This window comes from Leptosomus discolor, chromosome 8, assembly GCF_034619465.1.
Source record: "Leptosomus discolor isolate bLepDis1 chromosome 8, bLepDis1.hap2, whole genome shotgun sequence".
In the NCBI taxonomy this organism is placed as follows: domain Eukaryota; kingdom Metazoa; phylum Chordata; class Aves; order Leptosomiformes; family Leptosomidae; genus Leptosomus; species Leptosomus discolor.
Window position 1 is genome coordinate 39606202 of NC_141398.1, and position 26297 is coordinate 39632498.

Consider the following 26297-nt stretch of genomic DNA (forward strand, 5'->3'; position numbering starts at 1 on the left):
CCAGGTGCAGCAGACTTTCGCTGGCCAGGGAAGGACAGGGAGCAGAGGCAACCAGAACCACAGGAACCTCAGCCCGGACCTGGAGATCCCTGCAGCAGGAACTTCTTCCAGCCAAAACATCTCTTCATTCTGCCAAGGTGCGAGCACTGTCCGTGGCATGGGGGGACAGGGGAGCAGGATGGTCACAGTGGGGACATCTCTGTGCCGGGTGGCATTGAGGTCCTGTGGCTCAGATCGCCTGAGTGACCGTTCCCAGAGCCACCAGTGGTGGGATAGACTGATGCTGGGAAGGCTGGATTATCGGGACCTGCATCTCCCTGCGGGGTGCAGGGCCGGGAGGGTGCTGTGGCCCAAGTCTGCCATCGAAGTACTGGGATCCAGCCTGGGTGCATGAGAAATGCGGCTCAGGAGGAAGCACATCCCCGTCCCTGCAGCACAAGGAAGCCAAGTGAGGCCAGCAGATAATGTGCAGAGGCTTCCTCTGGCACGGCCACAGCTGCAAGGCCAGGGTTGCTCCATCACTATCTGGCCCTGCAGAGCCCCCTGCATCCCTTCTCCCTGGCTACAGTATTGTTTGATGGGAGGAAGCAGCTCACCAAGTCCCACCTCAGGCTTTTAACCCGCTGCTGCCTGGCCTGCTGCTCTCTGCTCCTGTCAGCCAGAGCTGGGAAGGGTCCATAGCTGCCCTGGGAGGATGGTTTGGTGCTGGGAGCTTGCTGCAGGCTTTACCTCCCTGGGGACCAGCAGCAACCCCCGGCAGGTCTCCCCGAGCTGTGTTGTCTCCCACAGGTCTCCCACAGCCACTCTTGCGAAGGGCACACACTGGCATTGTCATTTCTCAGCATGGAGAGAAGGTCCTGAAGTCTTTAGGTGCTGACCATTCCCTCCTTGCTCTCTCTTCCCCATTTTAGCTGGTCAGATCCTGTCCGGTGCATCCTCTGGAACACCTGCAGTCTGCTGGGGGGGCACCATGGAGGCAGCAGCTTTACTAGCTTTTCACAGATTGAACCCAAATACCTAATAAACGGTTTGGAGGAAATCCATCTTGGGGAAGAAAATTGCAGCACTTCACCAGCTTTGTTTGATGAGCCGGGGTTTAATCAAACCCTAGGGTCCCCAGAGGTGCTACCTGCTGCACTTGGATAAGTGGAAATTGGACAGACAATTTGGCAGCCTTCTCCAGATTATCTTCTTCTCCCACAGCTCAACTCTGCCAAATTGTCTCCCCCCCGGTTCTCATCTGGCAGGGAGGGGACCTTGGTGTCCTGTCAGCACAGGCTGAGGCTGTGTCCTCCCTGGTGATGACTACTGCGGGACGCCTTCCCTGAGCACCAGTGTCCATGCAGGAGCAGAGGTAGGTCACCTAGCCACTGAGCCTGCCGGGGTGATGCAGAGATGCTCCACATCTCCTGCAAACACCGTATATGTTGCTGTGCCTGTCACACACACCAGTGCCCCATGTGCACCCCCAGCATAAACCAGCGGTCACCTGGTCCAGCCTGCCTCATGCCCTGGGGCCCTGGCACAGGCACACACACGGGTCTTCCAAAAGTTTGGGAGCTGTGCAAGCTGTGCTGTCACCTGAACTCAGTGCAGGAGTGTGCACATGTGGGTTGCAGCGAGGTGCTCACCCTTCTTCACACAGCCAGGCTTTTGCCCATGCCTTTGCCCCAGTGGTGCCTGCAAAAGGGGCTCAGTCCTGCTTTGAAGGGTCCTGCTGGGGGGTTGGCGCAGGTCGGCCTCTCCTGTCCCGTCCTCCAGCACTGGCTGGGCCTGAATTTCCAGCTCTTGCAGAACAAGTTCCTGGGAGGATACACCCGGCGCTGGCACCGTGCTGAGCTGCCGGTGTGCCTGTCCAGTGCCGTGAGTGTGCATGGGGGGCTGTGGGGATGACGGATGGGGTTAAGCTGCCTGGGGCATGCCACGGGCTGGGGCAGCTCATCTGCAGGACAGGACTCGCTAGAGGGGTTGTCTCCTCGGTCCCCAGCATGTCAGCACCCAAATGCCATGAGTGGCACAAGGACTTCAGGGATGTCCCTGGAGACCAGCAGGTACTGTCTCCAGCTGCATGGTTTGTGTTCCAGACTTTGCCAGGGACACAGAGTGGTGTTGCCAGGATGCCCACTCAGGTTCCAGCCTTGTTCCCCTGGAGCGTCCTTCCCTCCTTGTTGGCTCTAGGGAGTGGACTGAGACCCAGTGATGGCAAGAACAAGGATCCAAGCTCATTTTGATGAGCTCTGTCCCCCGATGTTCCTCTCCTTGAAGCCAGGGAAGTGATGCTGGGGAGGAACTAGGCTCTTCTTGTTTGTTATTACAGGATAAAGTTACCCTTTAAAGCAGAGCCAGTGCTGTCAGGGCTGCATACCGTCCAGGAACATCGCTCCTTCCCAACGGCTCCAACACACTTCTTGTTATTGTACTCATGCAGAGCCAGCCCTCTTCCAGCCCTGGGCACAGTGAGGGGGATGCGGGGGGGGGGGGGGGGGGCGCGATCTGAAAACGAGCCTCGAGGTTCTTTTGCCACCCTGGGAAAGTTGGAAGCAACAGGAAAAGGCCTCTCTCCGGAGAGGGAAAGCTCTTCTAGCTCTGGGATATGTGGGGAAGAAGGAGCAGAAAGCAAGGGGTAGGAGCAATGGAAGGACAAGGGGAGTTGGATGTGGCCAGGATACGGTGGGGGTGTCTGTTGTCCTCCTAGAGAAGGGCCAGGGATGCTGCCCTCACTGCAGCTCAGCTGGGGACCCTCTTGAGGGGACAGACCACTGATTCCCACTGGGGAAACCGCTGTGCATGGGCAGAGTGGTGGCATGCGTCTGGCACCCATCTCGCCACCCCACAAGTCCAGAGCCAGCTCAGCATCACTGGACGATGTGCAGCCAGAAAGTGAGCTGTCTTCTCCTTCAAGCTCCAGCCTCTGTCCTTGGTGGTCCCAAATCCAGGTGACCACCCCCTTTCCTGTGAGCTGACACCCCAGGAGACACACCAGCACCCCAAGACTTTGCAGACATGGGGGTCCCTCAGCAGCGCCCTGGCCATCTTACCAGCGCTAGACCCTCTGGAGTGGGCTGGGGGCTTGCTTAGCGCTTGATCCCCGCCCTGTGCTGAGCCATGACATGTGGGGTGGAGGGGAAGGAAGCCAGCCTGGTGGAGCTGAGCCAGGGAGAGCTTCCTGGCAGCGAGCTCCAGCCTCCAGCTCCTTCCGTGCTGCTGCAGATGGCTCTGAGCTGGATGGAAAGCAGAGGGCTATGTGAGCCCTTTCCAGCCATTCCCCAGCCTGGCATCCACCCACTTTATACTGGTCGGGAGGCAAACACCAGCTGGTGATGCAGCACCGAGGCCCTGACACAGCCGCCCTGGCGGGGTGTTGAAGGGAAGCCTGACTCATCCCCGGCAGGAGAATATGAGAGTTGCACATGTAAACAGAGCTGGCCTCAGCACGCCAGGGCATGTGACAGATACAGGAAAGACTGGCTGGAGCCATGGCCCGGGGCTGGTGGCATCCACATATGTGCTAGAGACGTGTGAGAGTGGGCTTGGCCAGCGGAAAGCCAGAATTGGTCTGCTACCGCCCCATCCTAAGGCTCAGGGGAGCATCACTTGGGTGGGGAGGATGCGGCAGGATCCGTGCTATCAGCATGTCCCCCCTCTGCTATCCCTGCCCCACTGGTGGCTTTTAGCAGCCAGCTTTACCCCTGGTCTGCCTGTTTGGTTGCCACCGCTTCCCTCCAAGGGACACCCTTCCTAGCAGGGACTAATTTGGACCAGCAGCACAGGAGAGGCAGAAGAGGTGCAGGATGAAGGCGAAGCTCCTGAGATACCATCTCGCGGTGCCAGCTTCAGGAGCAGAGTGCAGCTTGTAGTGTTAGGAAGTCTCCCTGCATCTTCCTCAGGGATGGAGTGAGCATGGAAGTGCCATGCTCAGGTGCACAGTGTCACCAGGTGCCTGTTCCCTTCCTGGGACCAGGGATCACTCAGAAACCTCCGGGTTGTCCGATGCACTCTCCAGCACATGATTTCCCTTTGGGTTTATATGTGCTTTGCTGCGGGATCCGGGCTGGGAGTGCTGCAGACCAGTGGGGACAGGAGATGATTACAGCCACTTCCTATCCTTGCTTACCCCGCACAGCTGGTTTCATTTCCTTAATCCCCTTCCCAGCATTTTCTTTGTTGTTTTCTTTGGAAGGGAGGGACCATTTGCTGACGGCTGGTGTTTGCTGCGGGGAGTGCTTTCACGCTCTGGGAAACCAACAGGGGTGCCCCCTGCCTGCCCCGCACAGAGCCACTCTGTGCTTTTGGGTGCAGCGTGTGTTGCTTACGAGGGGATGAGGACCCCACCTTGGCGGTGCCCAGGACTGCCATGGAGTGGACTGGGGTACACGTGAGGTCCCCTGTGCTACCTGGGGAGGACCATATTTGCATGCGTTTGCAAGCAGCCCTGCCAAATTTGCAAATTTAGCCCTGCCAAAGCACCTCGTGCTCCGAATTGCCTTTTCCTCTTGCATCCCCTACAGCACTGGCATGCCTGGCCTGGGCCAGCTTCAGGGCAAGATATTCCTGCTGCAGCAGACTCCATGGGCTGAGCTTTACCCAGCGCGATGTTGAATCCCCAGGCTGCTGATGCCGCACCGTGGTCTGGCTGTGCCAGCCTCCCTGCTGCTGGCTGTGTGTGCTGAGCCCGGCTGGTTGCTGGGCTTGTCCATGACCTCAGCTTTCCTGCTCGGTGTTGGATGGTCCCTGAGGGGCTGCAGGAATCTTGTGAATCATGAATGCTTTTGGAGTGATTCCTCCTGGGTGTGTGTGAGATGGTTCCTACTGTGCCAAGGCGGGGACAGCTGCCTGGTTGCAGGACGTGATGTGACCCCAGGGGAAGTTCAGCCCCCCAGGCTGAGGTGGGGTAGGGGTTGGAGATGCTGCCTGCCACCTTCCCAGGGTGAAGGGAGTTAGGAGAGGGGAGAGCTGACTGGTGGCCTGAGAGTCTGGACTAGCCCATGGTGCCCTTGTGCAGCTCCTTGCCTTCCTTGGGCCATGCTGAAGTTGAATGATGCAGTCTCAATCTGGATGTTCTGGTTTTGCTGTAAAGCCCTGCCTTGGCTGCCTGCTTGCCAGCCAGAGAGTCTAGGCGAGCTGACCAGCACCCAGCACTGGCCAACACCGAGGAGGTTTGTGGCCACTCTGGGAATGTCCTCACCTCCCTTCTCCTGGCCCCACAGGCAAGCAAAGTGCTGGGACAGGCAGCTCTGCCCCACATAGAGAGGGACAGGCTGGGCCAGGGCTGCGTCCCAGACTGCTGTTGCTGCAAGCTGTCCCTGAGCACGCTGGGGAAGGGTTTCCAGCAGAGCTCAGAGGACTGGCTGGCACAGCCTTTCCCTGCAGCCGGTCAGTTCCTGATCGTGGCCAGGGCCCCGGTGAGTCAGCTGGAGCAGCAGCTCGCATTGCTCATGCTGCACCAGTGCCGTGCTGGCTCCCGTAGCTTTTTCCCGGATTGTTTTCCCCAAAACCGCACAGATGGAAGGGTGAGGAGCCCAGTGCTGGGATACTGGGATGCTCAGCTCCAAGCCTGCAGCAGGCTCTGCCGAGTCAAGGCACCTTGGCTGCTCTTGGGGATGACGGCCAGGCTCTGAGTGTGCTCAGCGCGCGTGGCTGTCCCGGCACAAGGCTTGAAGCTCTGGCCTATGCTTACTGCCTTGCTCCAACGCTGAGCAGGAATGCTGAGCACGCAGCAGTTCCAGGGCGGCTGTGGAGGGAGGCAGGCCTGGAGCCAAGAGCTGGCCTCCTTCCCTCCAGAGAGAGGGGAGAGGAAGATGTGGCTCCAAGCCCAGCCTGCAGTGAGAAGAGCAATTTGGGCAGAGACCCACAGCACGGGGGTCCACCGATGGCTCAGACCTTTCTCTGCGTCGTGGCAGGCAGATGCAGGCAGCTGGCATAGCCTGTTGCTGGAGCTGCCAGGGAGAAGGTTATGTGCTCAGGGTGGTCCCAGCTCAGCAGGCTCCAGCAAGGTGTGATCCTGTGCTGGGAGGAGCTGGGTGATGCCAGCCAGTGCTCAGACAGGGTGCCCTTGCGCTCAGGGACTCCTGCTTGCACCAGCACCCAGCTTCCCAGCCTGGGCAGGGACTGCCAGGAAGCCTCCTCCAGTGGCTAGGGTCCAGGAATATCCATATCCATGTTGGGAAGGTTAACCCCTGCCTGCCAGTGGGCATCAGTCCTGCTTAAAACCAGGAGGGGGGCTTTGGGGAGCAGGCAGGCTGGGGGGGGGCGGGGGGGGGGGGGGGGGCAGGGAGGAGGGTGCTGCAGGGACTTGGGCAGAAAGCCTGCCCTTGCTTTTGTTTGTAAAGCTGGTCTGTGCCGAGCAAACTCCCCATGACCTGGAATAGCCCGTGCGGTGCGCCAGCCCAAGTCTTGGCAGAGGGAATGTTTAGCTCAACATACCCAGACTGGCAGGGCAGGCAGGCGTGTGGCAGAGGGGAGGAGTGCTGCAGGCAGCCCTGGTGGCCCCAGCCTTAGCGTATCCCCTCTCCTGATGTCTGCAGGGTGATACAGCTGCTCCCCATCTGGGTGGCAGCTGAGAATGATGTTTTACCTTGCAATGGTGGTGCATAGGTAGGCAAAACCTGGTGGTGTGGGTCAGTCCAACTCCAGGCACCCCAAATCTTTACCAAGAGGGTGGTCAAACCCTGGAACAGGCTTCCTGGAAAGGTGGTCAGTGCCCCAAGCCTGTCAGTGTTTGAGAGGCATTTTGACAATGCCCTTAGTACCATGCTTCAACTTTTGGTCAGCCCTGAAGTGGTCAGGCAGTTGGACTAGATGATTGTTGTAGGTCCCTTCCAACTGAAAATACTCTGTTCCATTCTGTTCTAAATACTCAGTATACGAAGACCTGCTTTGCTGTGAGGCAGCGGGTAGGACCAGCTCGGTGGTCTTCAATTGGGGTGGGTGAGCCCAGGCAAGCTGTGGTGAGCATTAGGCAGCCCACCAAGCCAGCCACTCACCTGCAGGCTGAGGGCGGGAGGAGGATCGGATGGACCCATGCAGAACTGGAGTGGGTGGGTGCTCCCAAGTGCTCCTGTGCCATGCCGGTTGCAGGTGCAGATCGAATCCCCACAGCCACCTTGCTGGTGTGGTGGCAGGTCTGGCAGGTTGGCAGAAAGCCTGCAGAGATGGTGTGTCGGTGGGCCAAAATGCTCACCTAGAGTTGGTGTTGCTGGAAGGACTATGTGAGGGTGACCCAAGTGACTCTGTGCATCAAGAACTTCCTTTAGGGGCTGCATGGGGTCAGCTTCCCCTGCTGTTTTTTCAGGAGGAACACTGGCAGGGATGTTGGCAGAGGGTCTGCACGGGGCAAGTCCTGAGAGCTCAGCAGAGCACCTCTACTTGCACTTTGAATGTCCACATGACCTGCTGAGCTGCATTAGCAGAGGTTTCCTGCCTTCCCCTAGCTAACCTCAGCCCTGTGACCATGCACCAAGATCTGTTGGCCCTTGGAGAGCTTTTGGGGGTGGGCAAGGGTGGGATGTGGGTGGGATCCAGCCCCCTGCTTGATCCACCTGGGATGCTGGATCAAGTGCTGACAGCGTGGCATGGTGGCACTGACCGTGCCAGGCACTGGGTTGGTCATGGGCACTGGGACCTGGGTTGATTGCTCCACTAGCTGGTCTGATGAATCCACACACCCTCTCTGCCTGTCTGCGTTGGCCCTTTGGTTTGGCATTTCCCTGGTGGCCATGGGACCTGCTGTCCTCTCTCCCATCTTTGAATTGCTTCTTCTTCCATATAACCAGGGCAAGGAAGGGCTGGGAGCTGGGACGCCCCGTTTCTCATTGGGCGTCCTTGGCAGTGGTGCTCTGCTGCTTGATGGGGCCCCGGGAGAGTGACAGTGGCGCAACAATTTCCTTGTCACTGATGTTGCCCTACTCTGCTGAGCTCCGAGACCTGGCAAGGTCTAATTAGTGCTTTTGCATCACAGGGCTGGCTGGAGCGCTGCATTGTCTTGTCCTTGTGTGGAGGATATCTCAGCAGGGCTGCAAAGGCATCAGTCCCATTTAAAACTGGGTCAGTTCAATATGATCTAGAACAGGTAGGAAAATGATGGGCTTGGGAGAAAGGAGAGGAGGAGGGTGCATCCCCCCAGCAGGCATGGTGTTGGGGAAGCGTGGCTTCCTCCCTCCCCTCCCCCCAGAGCTCTGGGGATGCTCAGAGGTGTCAGGGTTTAGGACCTGGACTGGCAGGGTCTGATCCAGGGCAGCTCTGATGCTCCATGAGGAAGCCAGCACTGTGTAACTGCAGCATCTGTTGGGGTGGCATTCACACCGGGGCTGCCTGTCCCATAGCTGGGAATGCTGGAGTGCTCCTCTGCTCCTTCCCTGTGGGGGCTGGAGGGGACAGGGAATGTGGGTCTGTGCCTATGCTTCACTCTCCCAGGGTGGACTTGCCGCTCAGCAGAGGTCTGAACGTGGCTCCCATGTTCTGCAGTCGGGGTCGGGAGGTGAGGGAGAAGGCAGCATGGGGCGCTGGGTACCGCAGAGCTGGGAGAGTATTGGTTCTCCTCTGCCACCGACGAACTGCACAGCCTTGATCATGTCACTTCACCGCCCAGAGATGCCATCCCCGCTGTCAGCAGTCTGTGCAACACGCTTGGGGTCTTTCAGAGACAGCTGAAGCCTGGGAGGCTGCGGTGGCCCTTGGGGGGGTGTGGGGGGGTATCCAGCCATTGCTTTCCAGGCTGGGCCAGGAAAAGCAATGTCCTGAGCAAGCCTCCCCCGGGGGCAAGTGCTGGCTGCCTGCACGGGCAGGGCTGGGAAGGGGGCGTAGGCAGCCCGCTCCACCTCTCGGTGGGGTTGGCGGACCCCCTGGGGGGTGCCAATGCACCAGCGGGCTGGGCCAGCGGGGTCAGGACCCCTGCCCGGCTGTGGCAGTGGTGGCGAAGGCAGTGTCGGCGATGGCGGTGGCGGCAGCGGTCTCCTCGAGGAAGGAGGCGCTCCCGGCCATGCAGCCGCCATTGGCGCTGGCTGTGCCGTGGTTTCCTGCCGAAATCACATGGCTCCCGCGTTTCCATGGAGAGAGCCGGGTGGGCGCTGCCAAGAGCCTGCACGAACTCCCCGCTTGCTCCCCGTCCATGGGAGTGGAACAAAGGGGATGCACCGAGCCAGGCCCGCTTTCGCTCCGCGCCTCGTCCCCCGCCTCGCCTGGGACATGTGAGTGCCACCGGCACCTCCGCACCCTGGGCGACGCCGCCTGCCCCGGGGGGGAGACGCTGGTCACCGGGGGGGGGGGGGGGGGGGGCGGCAAGGGGGGAGCGGGGTTGGTGGCTTTAGGAGGGCTACACCCTGGTGTTGAGCGGGGGCGTGGGCCACGTCGCCGCATGCCAGCGACCTCGTCCGCCACCCGCCGTCCAGCCCCCGGGGTGGGCACCCAAAACCGCCCACGGGGGGTGCGCAGTCACGGCGAGGAGGGTGTGGACGGGGACACGGCCGCTCCCCACCCTGCGGCAGGGCCGGGACTGTGGCCAGAGGTGTCCAGAGAAGGAACGGCTTGACTGCGGGATATCGGGGCGAGCACCCCTCGCCCCCCCAGTGTCACCCGATGTCGTGTGTCCCCCTGCCCCAGCCCCTGTCCGGGATGCGTGGGCTCCTCTGGCCGCTGCTTTGCTCCCGGGATTTGGGATGGCGCTGCTTGTTTTGCTCTGCGGAGGAGCCGGTGGCGTGAGCTGTGGGTCGTGGGCTGTGAGCCGTGGGCTGTGGGCCATGGGCCGTGAGCTGTGCCCTGGCCAGTCTCCTCGGGACAGCTGGGCCCAGGGACGTGAGGCAGAGGGGAAGGTGCCCTTGTCCATATAGGGCCCTGCCCGAGCCTCCAGAGCCATGGGTCCCAGAGGAGAGGCTGCACCCATCTCCCCCCCCGCTCCCCGCCATCACACCCCTTGCACCCACACAGGACCCCGCGGGGGGGGACACCTGGGGATCCTGGGTGCACCATGTCAGCTGGGTGCTGCCTCCTTCTGCTGGGTGAGGAGGGGGGAATGCTCGGAGGAATTAATGAGACAGATCTCGCTTTGTTGCCGGCCGGATCCTCCTATCTCCCAGCCCTCCCCAGCCTGCCAAGAAGTGCTTGGGAAGGCCTCACACCATTAACTCTTTCCCTGCCGCATCTCCGGCCGTCCCAGGGCTTGCAAAGAGCCTGAGCGGGTTTTATCCTTGCCAGATTCCCAGAGGAGACTACTGAGGCCACCAGGAAGTCCTGGCCTTCCTGTAAACTCCATGTTGGCCAAGGACCTATCTCCTGGCAGATGGCTGAGGAGCAGCCTTGCTGTGTCCCCCGGGCAGGGCTGGGGCATGAGGCTATGACGCTGTGCAAAATCAGGCAGCGCAGGGCTTGCTGCCGACAGTGTTGCCTGCTTTCAGCTGGTGGAGGTCCCAAATGCATCACCACGGCCCCCCAGGTGGAGAGGAGTCGTGGTGGGAGCTGGCATGGTGGCAGCCGAGCCCCTGTGGTGAACATGACATGATGGGGTTGAGTGTGGGAATGAGGGCAGCGATATGCAGGGCAGGGAGGGGGGAAGCTGGGATGGGCAGCTGATGAGGTGGGCGTTGGGTATATTGGATAACTGTTGATCTGCAGCGGGGACGGTGGTGGGGACAGGGGCATCTCTTCCAAACCCTGCCTGAGGCTCCTGGCCAGCGGTCCCACTTTGCCCAGGCTTGGTGGGCACGTTGGAGCTCCTGCCATAGCTCTGAGTTCAAGGACGGGACCTGGGGGACCCGTCGTGGGCAGGGAGCTGGCATTTGGGGTCCCCAGGGGACGGTGAGAGCAGACCAAGGCCTGGTTTGTGTGGGTTGAGGCTACTGCTGGGCTGGGATGAGCTCCCTGCCTCGTGCTTTGGGGTTATTTATAGGGCTGCCATTTATATCGCTTCTATTTCTGCTGCCGTGTGGGGACGATGCAAGGAAGTGAGGAGGGAGGGCTCGAGTCTGCTGCGGCCCCGATGCCCGGATGTGGGGTGCCCAGCCCCTCCAGCAAGGGATGCTGCCGGCAGTGTTGGTGCCAGCCTGGCTGTGGGTAGAGCCTGGCTTGGCACAAGGGCTGGTCCTTCTCTAGCCCTCAGGGCATCAACCCTGCAGGAAAAACTCTGCATATGATCTGCAGCATTGGGCTGCCAGGATTTTTTGGAGCTGGCTTTGCCGGTTTCTGCAAAAAATAAAGTCAGAAGGGTCGGCTGTAGCACTGTGGTGGGGGAGAAAATCTGCAGCTCTAGGACCAAGGCTTTCCCAGACCAGGACTGGCTACAAGTCACTTGGTCACTCACCGTGGATCTCCTTCAAGCCATGACACTGCGTCTTCTTGCCAGAATTGTCACCTCCTGCCCCCCCTAGGTCTCCCCCATGGCCAGGAGATCTTTGGCCCCTCACCAGGCTGGTGCCTACATGCTGGTACTCATCTCATTGATGATCTCTATGATCTCCCCGGCCTCTTTTGGCCAGCGGTGACTTTTCCCTGCTGTGCACCTGCTGAGGTTGGCATGTGCCCTTTCCTGCTGCGTTTCCAGCTGCAGTGACAGTCTCAGCCAGGCAAGGGTGTCTGTGTCCAGGGAGCGCTTGTCCGGGAACAGCCTGAAATAACTTCTTCATCACCTTGGCCTTTGGTGCTGGTGCCACCAGGGGAGTGTGCTCCTGGGGCTGGTGGCTTCTCCAGGGGCTGGGTGATGCTGGGTGGGCACAGACTCGGTGCTGGCAGTCCCAGGGCCAGCAGGGAGCAGCTGGGGAACCTCCCCAGGACTCGGTGCTGGCAGGATGTGGGGTCTCTGGGATGCCAGTCCTGTATCCAATGGAGGGCAGGGAAGTGGGAACGTCCTCCCGAGGTGTCTGGATTTTTCTTCTGCCTGTACACAGACTGGCCATGGCTGTATCTGCATGCCCAAGCACGGAGGGTTTTGTGTGTATGTTCAGCTGCTGTGGTTGGGGTGCGGATGCTCAGGGCAGCTCCCCAGGCCTCGCAGGAGAAGGGCATGACAGGGACACCTCCAAAAAGGGTGTGCTTGGGGCATTACACCCACATCCCTGCCATGTAGGAGGGATGGAGCCAGCTGCCCTGCTGCTCACGCTGAGCTGGGGTGGTGAGCGTCCAGGGAAGTCCCCTGAGCTGGGGGAGGTGACCAGCACCCTGCGTGGCCAGGAGGCTGTCCCTTTCCCTGTGCCTGCTCCCTGTCCCCAGCCAGGCCAGAGACAGATTCATTTAACTTAACTAGCACCCAGGCCCTGGTGCTGTTGGTGCAGCTCATGCCCTTCCTCTGCCCTCCCTTGGCAAGGTGTCCCTGAGCCAGCAAACCCTGCTGAGTGCCATGCAGGGCACTGCGAGGTGCTCGGAGGAGATGTCTGATGCCATGTGCTGTGGCCTCCTCCAGCATCCTCTGACACCTTTTACATGCACGACCCCACCTCCTGTCTGCTCCCAGCGGTCTCCCCATGGGTGATGCCCAGGATGGTGCTGTGCCACGCAGCTTACCTGCCTTGCCAACACTATTGACGGCCCCGCAGCCCTTTACGGGGCTGCGGGCAGGGCTACCGAGAGGCAGTGTCCCCACAAGTGGCACAGCCTGGCTGTCACCCCTCTGGTAGGAAAGTCTGGACATCCCTTCGCTCTACGTGGCACCAGAGAACGCCTCTCCCACAGCTCGTGGCAGCTTTAGCTTTCTTGTTAACCTTTAATGAGAACAAACAAGCTGGCATGGGCCATCGCTGCGGCCACATTGCTTGGCCGTGTGCTGGGCACCGGCTGCACATGGCTGCCAGTGCGGCGGAGGCTTTGCAGAAGGCTGATCGATCCCAAGGTGGTGCTGGGAGTGATGCTTTCACCTGGGGAGAAGCAGCAAGGGGTGAAAAGCCGGGTGGTGCCCCCGTGCCCATGGCAGCTTCCAGGTCAGGGCACTGCCCATCAGTGGGGAGAGCCAGGGGGATGCATCCCATCCAGGCAAGGTAGGAGACATGGTCTTTATGCAAGTTCTTGAAGGCTGGCGTGGAGATGGATCCTCCTGCACCATGCTTTGGGTGTGCTGGGCTGCTGGCTCCCCTCCATGCCCGTGGCACCGGCATGGAGGCTGCAGGCAGGTGACAAGTGCCTCCGTTTGCCAGTCCTGGGATGGTTTTTCCTTGGATGCTGCTCGTGGCCAGCCCAGTCTCACCAGCTCTTCCCCCAGCTGCTCTCCCAATGGCACTGGCACTGGGCACCCACCTGGGCACCCACCTGGGCACCAGGATGAGAGTGTGCCCTGGGATGCAGTGCTCTTTGGTGGCACTGCTGCAAGACCCAGCTTGCCGAGCCTGGCTGTGGCTGGCTCTGGAGCCACATGCGTGTGTGCCCATGGTGGGGGAGCCACGCTACCCTACAAGAGAGCCCCATATGCTTCTCCTCCCGTGTGGCGTGCTGGCCCTATCCTGCATGAGAATGAGAAGGAGGGGACCAGCAAGGAGAGGACAAGCTCTGGGCTGGGGAAGCAGCCTCACAAGTGGCTCACCCTCTAGGGAGGGGTTTAACTGTGTCTGGGAGTGCCCCATCTCTGTCAGCACCCCCCCCCAAGACTCTGCCCCAGTGCTTTTCCTCCCGAACCTGGCCTGACCTCGCTCTAAAAGCAGCAGCAAACAGGAAAGGAGCCTGGGAGGGAGGTGTCTCTTCCTGCCCCGGTGACGTGGTGATGGCAGCTGGTCCCAGCTTGGATGGAGCTGGCTGCTCCAGCCTCCTCCGCCAGAGCTGGAAGGGGGGGTACCAGGCCTGGGTACCCCAGGACCAGGACCCATGCAGGGACCTCCAGTGCTGGTGGGGTGTGATGTCTGTGCCACAGAGTCCCCTGGTTGTTTAGGGCATCCCTGTGCCCTAAACCGGGAGTTGTGGGGCTGGGAGGTGCCACTGGTTGGCACGGGGCGGGGGGGGGGGGGGGGGCAGGTGTGTCTGCCACGCTGCCCCATGGGAGCTGGACGCCACGTGGGAACGGCATCCAGCAGCTTTGGAGAGCCCTGTGAGGAAGCCCTGGCTGCTTCCAGCCACTCCAAGGCTTTGGAGACCCAGATAACACAAACTGGTGACATCTGAGCAAGGAAACCCTTTTCCCAGTGGCTTCTGGGTGTTGCAGGGTGCCCACAGGGATACATGCTGTGAGAAGCCATGGCAGTTTTCTAGATCTGTTGGGTGCTGGAGGAAAGGGGGTCTCCAAGGGGCGCAGTCTCATGGTGGGCTGGCTGGCACGAGGCTGGCATGGCACCCGTGGCTGGTGGGGGACACTGCAGTGCCCGGCGCAGGCTGCAGCCCATCTCTTCCTCCTGCTTTAAAGCAACCCGGAGAGGGGCTGGGGGGGGGGAGTTTGCACTGCGGTGACCTGCAGTGTGGTCCCTGCACCCATGCCTCAGTTTCCCCAGGACAGCAGTGGGGAGGGAAGGATGGGGACCGAGCCTGGCCATCTGTGCTCCTGGGGCAGCTGGTGCTAGGGGGGTCCCCTCCTTCCAAGGCGGACAGGCGTCCTTCTGTCCTCCTGTCCTCTGTCCTTGTCAGGACCAGGGCTGTGGCGCTGGGCAGTGATGTCAGCCCTCGAGCAGGGGAAGCGTGGGAGGAGACTGCTGCCCGGGGGGGACCCCTCCTGGCCCCGGCCCCCACACGCGGGTGGACAGACAGACGGATGGACGGCATGAGAGAGCAACAGCTGCTCAGGACGCTAACCCCAGCCCGAGGGGGACGTGCTGCCACAGCCTGCCATGAACGGCAAACTGAAAGGTACCGAGCACCAGCAAACGCCATTAATTTGAGGACTCCTGTCTGTTTGACGCTCCCGGGGTGACACGGCAGGGCTCGCGGGGGGCTTTTTTGGGTGAGCGACTTCCCCAGGGAGTAGAGCTCTTCTTCCCCAGGGAGAGGTATCTACCACCTGCAAGAGACGCTGTTGTCACCGCGGCATGCAGCAGTGGGGTGTCGGGGTGGTGTGTCTGTTGCAGGATGGGACCCGCCGGCTGCCCAGCTTTGCCATTGCCCATGCTGAGACCCACGCTCTGCATTTCAAGGCAGGAGGGGGGCCACAGCTGCACGCCGCTCCCAGGCGATGTGGTCCCGGTGCCACAGCAGCATGGCTTTCCCCAGCAGATTGGTTTTCTCCCCCTTGTGCCCCCCACATTGTGTCTGTGGCTGTGCTAATGAGGACAAAGTGGCTGCGCTAATGAGGACAAACAGAGCCCAGCTTCATGTTGAGCATCCCTGGGACCATGGTCCCAGGGCACCTGGGCGAAACAGGGGGGTCCTGGGGCAGCTTGCACACACAGGGACCGTGTTGCCCAGGCAGGATTTCGGAGGAGAAGCTACTGGTACCCAGCAGAACACTGGGAGCCCACGGGGATGGGTGGTGGGGTGGGAGGCTGCAAGCCCTCCCCCAGGGGATGCGGACTGTGAGTGTCTGCCTGCGCCGTGCCCTGCCCTTCCTCGGGGATACTCCGCGGGGTAAATAAGCACTTCCTCCAATTCTTCCCATTTGCAGCTCCTTCCTTTTCCTGCCGCCCTCCCACTCGGCCCAAGGAGCCAGCCAGCCTCCTGCGGCCGCAAGACCAAATACCGCCGCCATGCCCCCACCTCTGCGGGGCTGAGACCACCCAGCACCCATCCAGCCCCCCACCCGCAGCACCCAAACCACCATCTCCTGCTCCAGTGGGGCCTGGGGCCTTAGGGCCAGGAGTTTCTCTCCTGGGTGAGTCACAGGGAGCCAGGATGACGTTTCCTAACTCATCTGACTCCCAAAATACCCTAATCCCTCTCCTCACCCAGCGCAGGGGACAGGCAGTGGGGGGAACCTGCTTGCCTGGAGGAGAGGCAGAGCATGGAGGAGGTCAGGGAAGAGGCCTCCCAGGCTCGGTATGACCAAGGTGGCATGGCGTTGGTCACCGGATGCTCCCATCCTCTGTGCTTGGGAGAGACAAGGGACGATGGGAGGGAAAAGCTGCTCCAGCCCACGGTGGGAGCCAGCCAGAGGCCACCCCAGGGCCGGAAGGGGCTGGTGGGGGGCCGGGGTACGTGCCTGGGTTAGAGCAGCAGGGACACAGCTGTGCAAACAAGGATGCAGTGGCTGGGCTGGAGGGAGCCGGGCTGAGTTCGCAGGCTCCCAAGGTCGTCCATGCCATGTGCCCAAGGGACGCTCACCCAAAGGTGCTGGGACTGGGGGGGTCATGCCACTGGGGTGGGGTGGCAGGACCCCTCCCGCTTGCTACAGACACCTTGGGTGACCAAGCTGTGGGCAGGATGGATCATCCCTTGGCTACTGTGCTGTGCCCTCGTTTGGGGGACGCTGGTACCCTGCTGTGCCCGGGGAGGGGGCCGCAGTGCCATCAGTGTGGGGACCGCAGCCCAGCCCTGCCAGTCCCTCCTAGGGAAGCCCATTGGGTGGCTGAGGATGCTGCTGGCTGGTCGTGGGTGCTGGAGGGTGTTGGGTCAGCCATCCCAGGCATTACTGTCCTCCAGTGATGACATTACTGGAGATGCTGGTCAGAGCACCCCCAGCTCCCAGGGCTGTAGGGTTGGGGATTCGGAGGGGGGGGGGGGGGGGGGAGCCAGTTCGGGGCGTCTCCGACCAGGGCAGTGTTGATAAACCCGCCAGAGCGACCTGAGGCTGGTGTCTGAGTGTCGGAAACAGAAACCAGCTGGGACCAACCCAGCCGGTCGGACTGCCCCCTCCGCTGCTCAGACCAGCATTCTTGGGATCCCAATCATCTCCAGAGCACTGGGAGTGGAGAGAGGAGCCACGGCTGAGCTGGAGAGCCCCGGGGTGGGCTCCAGCACCCCTCCATCCACCACGCTGCCTGTCCAGCTGCTCACACCTGGCTGCTCTGCCCTCTTGGCCACTGCCCGTGGGCAGTGCTGGCCAGGGACGGACGGACTCCCAGGATTGCGTTTGCTACACCCGGAGAGCTGCAGGCGGTCTGCGGCACAGGCACGGAAAGGTGAAAAGCTTGGTCGGGAGGCATCTTCGTTAGCACTGAAGCTCTAATTAAGGGCAGGGGGTGGTGAGGCCGGCAGGGACTGGACCTTCGGGGCAGGACCTCTGCAGCTCCTTCTCGGGAGAGTGAGGGATGTGCTTGGGGCTCAGTGCATGGCAGGGACACGAGTGTGCTGGTGGTCTGGCCGGTGCCAGTCTCCCGATAAGCCTGGTGCGGGGCTTACCAGCCTGGGCGAGATGCGGCAGCCGGTGGCCCCTTCCAAGCGTGCCCTGGGCTCTGCTCCCCGCCGTGCTGCTGGTACCAGGTACCTCTTATCTCGGTAATGTCAGGAATGCACCACTCCGGGGATTTTTCCTCTGCCATGAGCCAAGTGTGCCAGGAGCAGAGACCCCACACCCTGCCTGCCCTGCCTCATGCAGGCAGCACTGCCCTCTGGCACCCAGCTGGCCACCCGCGTGGTTCGAGCATCCTTGAGGCTCCCAGAGCATCGGTCCTGCAGACCAGGGGCATGATGTCCCCCTCATTGAAGGGGGTCTGGGGTCCTGGCACGGGAACTGCAGGGTGCCAGGCCTGGGGATGCAGAATGCTGCAGCAGACAGGCTGGTGCTGGCAGGATCTGGCAGTGCTTGGGGCTGGGCACTGGGCTGGCTGGCAGCAAGTGCTGGGGCTGCGCTGTCCCTTGCTGCCAACTCAGGTCTGTATCCATCCTGCCAGTGATCTGGCCTCATGGTGTGGTGCACCATGGGGGGGTGTTTGGGAGAGAGCCCGGTCCCTGGGCTGGAGCACTGGGATGTGATCCTGTCAGTGGCCACCACTCATGGCACTAGTCCCTGTGCCAGTGCAGGAGCCTCAGGGGCTTTGGAGCATGACCAAGCGTGGTGCAGGTGGCTGCTGGAGCCTGTGAGGGGTCTGGGTGAGCAGCTGGGTGTTGCTTTGACTCTCCTGGGGAGCTGTGCAGGGGCATTGGTCCCCCTGCAATGCCACCAGCATCCTTCTTCCTTGTGGCATCACCAGCATCCTTATCCCTCACAGCACCCCCAGCATCCTTCTCTCCCTGAGATGCCCCCAGCATCCTTTTCCCCTCCAACAGCCTCGGCATTCTTTTCCCCAGTGTGGGCTTCTGCCTGGATGACCCTCTTTGAAGCTTCTGCCATGACCTTAGACAGCAAGGTAGACTGGAGAAGGATGGGCTAGCAAGGCTGTGCTCACCCCGTTAGGAGCTGCCCCACACGTGGAAATCCTTGTCTTTGGGGTGGAGGGTGCTTTCCCTATAGATGAGCCACTGTAGTGGCCAACTGAGGCAGCAAGCACTGGTGCCATGGGCCTTGCTCACTCTGTGGGGAGAAGATTAAAGAGCCCTGCAGAGGGTAATCTGCCCAGGCCCTGCAGGTCAGCCGGGCTGCCAGGGATTACAGCTCCTCCTTATGAGCTTAATTGGGATAGTGTTGTCCTGGAAACTGGAGGGACTGGCATCGCGATAACACTGAGGTAGTGGGATCCACAGAGCAGCTCTGTGGTCCTGGGCTGGGACCCGAATGCCGAGGGGGGACCAGATGGACCTGCTGCATCCTGGCTCCGCTGGGATGGAAGTTACCGGTGGTGGCTGGATTTGACTCTGAACAGCTCCGGCTCATCCTGGGGCTGTGAATGCCCAGCCCCATCCCGGCGTGTGAGGAGGTGACCGGCATGGCTGCGGGGCAGTGGGGAGCGCAGCGCCGGGGGGATGTCCGCTGGCGGCCAAGCAGGTGGGTGCCACGGGGGTGGTTTAAGCTGGGCTCCTGGGCTCCACTGTGCCGGGGGAAGGAGTGGGGATAGCAGTGGGAGCCCCGGCAGCACCTGCATCCCCATGCCATCCTTGGTGCTGCTGGGTCTGAGGGCTCACTGCTGGCTTTGCTGGGGCAGGAGGAAAGGCAGAGTAAGCCCCTTAGAGAGTAGGGAGGTGGCTCTGGCTGGGGTTAGCTCAGCCCCATCTGCTAGCCGTGGAAGCTGTGTGTCCCTGAGGCCCTGCCTGGCCTTCCCTGGCAGGGTCCGCAACTGCCGGGCACCCCACAGCCTCATTCCTAGTGGCTCCCAGTGCCCACAGCTCAGCTCTGGGGACTGGCGGGGACAGAGGGACTGAGTTGGCAGCAGTGGAGGCTGGGGTGAAGTGGAGCATCCAGCAGCCTCTGCCCTGCTCCTGCAGCTGCCCTGTGGGCTGGGCTCCTCCGTGTGCCCAGCTGGCACTGCTGGGGGTGGCAGGGCCAGGAGGAGCCCCAGACTCCCCTGCTCTTGCCTCCTGCTTAGCCCCTGGCTAGGGCCACAGCGATGCTCCCTGTGACATGGGGTGAAAGCCGGGTCTGGACCCCGAGACTCTCAGAAATCCATCCTGGCTGGCATTGACTGCGCTGGCCACTGCAGGGACAGGTGGGGACAGGCAGCGGTTTTAGGGCTCCTGGCACCATCGCTGGCACCACCAGGAGCAGAGGGCAGGGCTGTGGTGGCCATGGGACTGGACACATGCTGACCATGGGGATTTTCCAGGGACTGGCAGGGAATGGCTCAGCCTTTCCTTCCCTGAAACAGAGCTCCTGGCAAAGCTGGGGACTTTCCAAAGCGTTTTGTTGCCTGTGGGTTTCCCTCCTGGTTGCTGGAGTGAGCGGAAGCGAGTGCACAGACAGCAAAGGGCTGGGCAGCCGAGGCCAGCCCCACACCCTTCCTGCCCCTGCAGGGTGGCACGGGCAACAGCAGGACATGGGACAAGGCAAGGTTCAGGAGAAGGTGGTTGGGCTCAGGCAGAGCAAAGGGTTTGCCATGATCGTGTCCGGGAAGGGCCACGATAGGCTTTGGGCATCAGCCCCTTCCTGTGGCTCCCAGGAGGCCAAGCTGGGATGTGTCTGTCTGTCTGTCCCTACTGAGTGTTCATGGTGTCTGGAGCTCTTCTTCACCCAGGGCACTGGCACCTGCGTCCCTGGTGCCACCAGGAGTGTCACTGGGCTGAGAGGGAGGGAAGGCTCCCAGCCCATGGGTGCTGTAGCCATCCTGGTCCGTGGGTGCCGCTCTTGGTCCCAGCGGCAGCCCTGCCTGCGTGTGCTTTCCCACCCTGCTGCTGGTGACCCCGCTCTCTTGTGCCCCCCAGGGAGGCCCTCCAGGTCACACTCAACGATGTCCCTGTCTGTGCGCCCGCAGCGCCGAGTCCTCGTCACCAAGATCAATAGGAGCCAGTCCTTCGCTGGAGTGAACTCAACGGCCGACCGGCCCTTCAGGTAGGAGATGGGTGCTGGTGCTGCCTGCCACGAAGGACAGGGATGGGGATGGGGAAAGGCTTGGATGTGGTGATGTGACCTGCTGTGCATCCTGAGGCGCCTTCCCGACCTGCTGCCTGGCATCTCCCACAGGGACCTTTGTGGTACCCAGGGGATGTTGCACGGGGGGCTGCAGGGAGCATCGAGGCCACGTGAGAGACCGAGCCCATCACCCCAACCCTGCTGCCACCAGAACATGGAGGTGTATTTCACCTTCAGCCAGCTCCTAAGGGCTTCCCTGTGACCATCTTATCATGTTTAATGGGTGCGGTGAAGGAGCTAGGGTGGTTTTGAAGCATTGTATCTTGACGCCCTTGACATCCTGAGGCAGCTGGTTTGGGGGTTTGAGTGTTGGTGTGAATCAGGGTTTCCTCCGGGTCATTTCAAACCTGTTGCTGAAAGGTCTTAGTGGCTGCCCATCAGCTGCTTTGTGAGGAGCAGCCATTCCCTACTCATCCTCTCTGGCCATTGGCGATGTTATGGTCCCATCATATCCTTCCTCCTTCTCTCTGCTGAACCTTACATCGGTGAGAACTATGTCACGTGCTGCTCATACCTCCTCCGCACCAGCCCTAGGTCCTGGCTACCCTCTTGCAGGTGGTTCTTGGGACATGGGCATGCCACAGGTTTGGGCTATGGGACTACAGCATTTTAATGCTTTTAATCCCTTTTCCTAGTGCCCAGCCAGCTCCTTACCTCCCAGTGCACCCACCAGTGCTGGGGGAGAGACGTCTTAGCCAAATGGCTGGGGACAGCAGTGCCAAGCTGCCTTGCCAGGCTATGGGCACCTTCACTGGGTGGGCACAAGCCCAGGTTGAGCCCCCCCATGCCTGGAGCAGACTTCCAGCCCTGCTTAGCTCTAGTCCCCAGGTCCTGTCCAGCCTCTGGGCCAAGCAACGCTTTCCAGGCCACTGGCATGTCACTGGATCTAGGGGTCCCAGAGGGGCTCGCTTGGGGACAAGAAGAGGGAGGACTTTTGGATGCCCACAGCCAAGTGGCTGGTGGGGAAATACTTGTGGGAGATGCCTCCAGGGCCCTGGAGGATGGGAATGAGGAGGGATGGTGAAAATCCAGTGTTTACCCATCGCTCTGGCTTGGGAGGAGGCCAAGAGATTAATTTCCCCCCACCAATGATTCGGGGAAGTCTTTTGGCCACTCCTGCAAAGAGCAGTACAGGATGGGAGGTCTGGCCTGGGGCTGGGAACCGAGGATCCCATGATGGCTCCTGGGCGCCGGTGGTGTGACGATGCATTGGAAGGAGGAAGGGAAGAGCCGGTCTGAGTGGGGCGTTGCTTGCTGGACTGGGGAGTGACTCCGTTGCACAAGGCAGGAAGGGTGGTGTTTGGATCGTCCAGGGAAGCTCCCTAAGGTGGCAGTAGGGCAGGCGGAGGCAACAGGCAGCCAGCAGTTCCATATGGCAGGTTTGGTGACATCTGGAGAGGCATAGCATTAGTGAGGATGTCCCTGCCCCATGTCACTGCATTGTGTGATGGGGCGACAGGGCTGCTTGTCCCTGGGATGCTCCCATGCTGCCACCAACTGGGATCCCTGCTTGTCCCCAGCAGCGCAGGGTGGTAGGGTAGCAACCTGATGGTGGCATATGTCACCCTGTCACAGTGCCCAGACCACAGGGAGCATCTCCATGCCCCTGGCAACCTGGGGTGTTGGCAATGGAGCAGACCGTGGCCCCTTCAGAGGGTGGCCAAGGCTGGAGATGTCCCCACAGGCACTCCAGGAGCGCAGCTTGGCTCCGGCTGGTGCCAGCTCCTTTTGCCTTTGCTCCTTCCAGCCAGTGCCTGGGACCGCCACACCTCTACAGAAGCTACCCCACGGCCAGCCTCTCTGGCCCTGCCAGGACGGGGTTAGTGCCCTGCTCTTCTCCACTGCTACCTTCACAGGTTTCTCCTTGTCATTCCCATGGCTTTGGGGCAGCCAAATGTGTTTCAGGGGCTGCAGGCAGGCAGTGCTGCCCAGCCTCCTGGCCCCGTCTCACCCGGCCCTGCTGGCTGGTTAGACTGGCTGCCGGGGAGTCCTGGAAGAGGCAGACAGGTCTGGGCAGACCAGGCCTCCATCCTGGAACTCCTTTCTGTCTCAAGATGGGTGCCCGGCAGGCTGAGGCACCTAGGCAGACCCCGATGCTGTGTGCTGACCCCGGCTGCCTCAGATTTGCCCGCCTCTCTCCCCAGGAACCTCTCGCATTTCACCCCCACCGTGTCCCGCAAGACTGGCTCCAGGGTCAGTAGGATGTTCTCAATGTCCCACAAATCCCCACCACCCAAGGTGCCTCAGCCCAACCGCCTGGACGAGGTGTACGAAGCTCTCAAGAAGGGCCTGACGTAAGTGCTGGGGCTCCCCATGGCCAGGTGGTTGGAGGCAGGGAGCCCCTGAGGGGCACAGGGACAGCTTGCCATGGGTTGGGGTTGGCAGCTCTTCACTCTCACCAGGCAGGGACATGGCAGGTCTCCTGGGTGCAGTGCCTGAGGGTCCCGGAGCTGTGTGGGGTCCTACATCCCACCATGTCCCACATAGAGGCACGAGTGGCGTCCCTTGCCTGGGTGCTGGAGCAGGGATTGGGGGTGTGGGGCCAGATGTGCTGGGTTGGTGTGGTCTGTGGGTGGCAGGAGCCTGGGACACGATGTGCTAGCCTGACCCCCATGGTGTGGTTGCCCCCAGAGCCTACCTGGAGGTGCACCAGCTGGAACTGGAGAAGCTCAGCACCCAGATCCGCGAGTCCAAGAGGAATTCACGCCTGGTGAGTGTTGCTGGGAAGAGCCTTATGGGGAGTGGTGCTTTGGGCAGATGGCCGGGGTTGTGAGCACAGCTGGGGTCGCTCAGAGTCCATCTGTGTCCCAGGGCAGAGCCTGCTTCTGTGGGGATGTCAGGGGCCAGCCTGGGCTCTGGTGTTGGGCTGCACAGGGATCTTGTCCTACTGTCATGCACTCTCCAGCCCTGGCTGGGTGCTGCATGTCCCCGCCGACGTGCTATGGGTGGTGGGTGCAATACGCTGAGTCTCCTTGGGTAGGCAGAGCTGGCTTTGTGCTGCATCTTATCCCTCTCCTCTCTCCTCTAGGGCTTTCTCTACGATCTGGATAAGGTAAGAGGGATCAGTGCCCCATCCCCCTTGTCTCCCTAGCGCCTGGGACATCCTTCTTACCAGCCCCTCTCCGCTTGCACTGTCCCGCTGCCTGCCCCCCATCCCCTGAATGGCAGAGTCCCTGTGGGGTGGGATCAGGGCTCTGCGGGCGGGGTGGGTCTGGGCAGGGGATGAAGCAGAGACAGGCAGGGGCTTGTAACCTGCTTCTTGCAACCAAAAAGCTGTTGTTGGTGAGTGCTGAGCCTGGGTTAGCTCTGAGGCTAGGAGAAGAGCACCCCAGAGCCTGGCCTGTCTCCTGGGGGACCCTCTGGACCAGGGGAGGCTGGAAGATGCTGCAGCACATGGGTGCAAGCACAGCCTCTGCTCCACTCACTGCCGGCTGCCACCCTGCCCCTCCCAGGCAGGGCTGGTGACCAGGACCTGTCCCAGCCGCAGCACGGGCACATAACAGGGCACATCCTGACCTGCAGCAACTCTGCGGAGGGGTTGGGCTGCCACTCATGCCATGTCCTCTGCTTTTCCAGCAAGTGAAGTCAATCGAGCGCTTCCTGCGTCGCCTGGAGTTTCATGCTAGCAAGGTGAGAGTTGGGGACTGGGGTCAGCTTGGGGCAACCTTGGTGCAGTGCTGGGGTGGCCGTGCTGTCTCCTGCCCTGCTGCTCACCACAGCTCGGGCCTGTCCTTGCAGATAGATGAGCTCTACGAGGCTTATTGCATCCAGCGGCGGCTCCGCGATGGAGCCCACAACATGGTCAAGGCTTACAGCACGGGCTCGCCAGGCAGCCGGGAGGCACGCGAGAGCCTGGCTGAGGCCAACAAAGGCTACAAGGAGTACACAGAGGTGAGGCAGCTGACTGGGATGAGCTGGCAGGGTGCTAGGTCTCATGGGTGGCTGCTAATGGGTGCTGTCCGTCTGTCTGTCCCCAGAACATGTGTCTGTTGGAAAACGAGCTGGAGAGCCAGCTGGGCGAGTTCCATGTCCGGATGAAAGGTAACATATCCCGCTCCATCCCTGGCCCGCTGCCTGCCTGCCTGCCTGCTGCCTGCTGATGCCCCTCTGCCTTCTCTTACAGGACTGGCAGGCTTTGCCCGGCTTTGTGCTGGTGACCAGTATGAGGTTGGTGGGACCATATGGGTTGGGATCTGCATTTCTCCTGCCCTGTGGTCCTTGGGCTGCCTGGGGGGCGTAGGTGGGCGCTGGTGTGGAGGGCATGCTACACAGCAGTGGTGGGTGGCATGGGTCCCTGGCCATGCCTGGGGTCATACAGAACGCACCCACCACCCTGGTGTTGTATCTCCACCATACCCACGCCTCTGTGTCCCTAGATCTTCATGAAGTATGGACGGCAGCGGTGGAAGCTGCGGGGGCGCATCGAGGTGAACAGCAAGCAGGTGTGGGACAGCGAGGAAATGGTTTTCTTGCCCCTCATCACTGAGTTCCTCTCCATCAAGGTACAGTGCAGAAGGGGGCAGGGATGGTATGGGCCAGCTACCACCCTGCATCCTGGCAGGGCTTCCCTCCAGGACCACACCTAAACCTCACCCTCACTGGGGTGGGAGGAGGCTGTCTGGTGGTGGTGGCATCCTGGTGCGCAGCACGGTTGCAAACAGCACGGATAAGATGAAGCCCACAGCTTCTTCTCATCCTCTCCTCCTTCTGCTTCTCCAGGTGACAGAGCTAAAGAGCCTGGCCAACCATGTTGTGGTGGGCAATGTGTCCTGTGAGACCAAGGACCTCTTTGCGGCTCTGCCCCAGGTAGTGGCTGTGGATATCAATGACTTGGGCACCCTCAAACTCAGCCTGGAAGTGACCTGGAAGTGAGTATCTCAGCAGGCATCGCTAGTAGCACATGTCAGAGCTGGGGATGCCCGGCACGGCGTGGCAAGAGGTGGCCTGCCCGAGGCTCTCTCCTATGCCAAAACTGGGCTGCAATTATGGAAAACCAGAGCTGGACTGGATGGGATCCTGGTGTCCTGCTTGTTGCAGAACAGGGTCAAGACCCCACCCAAGCTGGCACAAACCTCTCACCTCTCTGCTCTCTTCCACAGCCCCTTCGACAAAGACGACCAGCCCTCGGCAGCCAGCACTGTCAACAAGGCCTCCACAGTGAACAAGAGGTTCTCCACCTACAACCAGAGCCCACCTGACACGCCGTCCCTGCGGGAACAGGCTTTCTATGTAAGTGTGGTGCCAGGCAGGGCTGCTCAGGAGAGGTGGCCCATGGAGGGGTCTGCATAGGGATGTGCCCAGGCTACGTCCCAGAGGGTGGCACAGCTTGGGGATAGGGGTGGGCAGCTCTTCTCCAGCCGTATGGCCACGGCTCCCTGGTACTGGCACCCGCTCCTCCTATGCTCATAGCTCCTCTTCTCTCTGCCCAAGAGCCCGGGGCGGGCAGCTGACAAGCACGGTTGGTCCTTGCTGGACATCTTTCGGGAGACACTCTTCGAGAAGCTGTCTCAGAGCTGCTCGTGTGGCGATGTCTCCTCGGCCGAGCTTGGGAGATGGCCGCAGCAGGGCCGCGTAAGTGCGAGGGCTGGAGCCGGCCAGTAGCTTAGCCCAGCGGTGTGGACGTCCCACAGTAGCTGTAGCCGCTCCTTGCCTCCTACTCACTAGCCTTCACTGATGCCCAGAGGCCTGACCCTGCCAGGCCAGGGTCTGGCTGGCCTCGGGAAGACAGTCCCCAAGGTAGGGGAGCCTGGGTGCATGGGCCAGCCCTGCTCCTCTGTCCACACACCCTCGTGCGAGAGCCAGGCACTAGTGAGTAGGAGGCGTGTCTGTGTCCCTGCACTTGGTGGTGATGGTGTGCCGTGCTGTGGCGTTGGCATAGTGCTGGTGTGATGGTGCTCGTGTGGTGCTGGCATGATAGCACTGGTGTGACAGTACTGGTGTGGCACTCGCATGATGCTGTCATGGCGCTGGTGCGACACTAACATGGTGTAGGCGTGGCACTGGTTCAGTGATGGTGAACCACTGGCGTGAC

The 26297-nt window shown here is 61.2% G+C and overlaps 1 protein-coding gene across 3 annotated transcripts in view; it reads left to right on the plus strand.

Annotated features, from left to right (window-relative positions):
* The first annotated feature begins 843 nt into the window (after positions 1-843).
* The window catches only part of RIPOR1 (RHO family interacting cell polarization regulator 1), a 31454-nt gene continuing 6000 nt past the window's right edge, over positions 844-26297 (plus strand). The window contains exons 1-13 of one of the 3 annotated variants that reach the window (XM_086468959.1): positions 844-854; positions 9055-9185; positions 20059-20185; positions 22411-22560; positions 22898-22976; positions 23295-23318; positions 23843-23896; positions 24005-24157; positions 24244-24307; positions 24390-24433; positions 24643-24768; positions 24986-25134; positions 25366-25495. In XM_086468959.1, the coding sequence (XP_086325085.1) occupies positions 844-854; positions 9055-9185; positions 20059-20185; positions 22411-22560; positions 22898-22976; positions 23295-23318; positions 23843-23896; positions 24005-24157; positions 24244-24307; positions 24390-24433; positions 24643-24768; positions 24986-25134; positions 25366-25495 (1242 nt within the window). Of the gene's footprint in view, positions 855-9054; positions 9186-20058; positions 20186-22410; positions 22561-22897; positions 22977-23294; positions 23319-23842; positions 23897-24004; positions 24158-24243; positions 24308-24389; positions 24434-24642; positions 24769-24985; positions 25135-25365; positions 25496-25696; positions 25838-26297 lie in introns of those variants that run through there. The other 2 variants (XM_086468960.1, XM_086468961.1) reach the window with 2 other exon arrangements.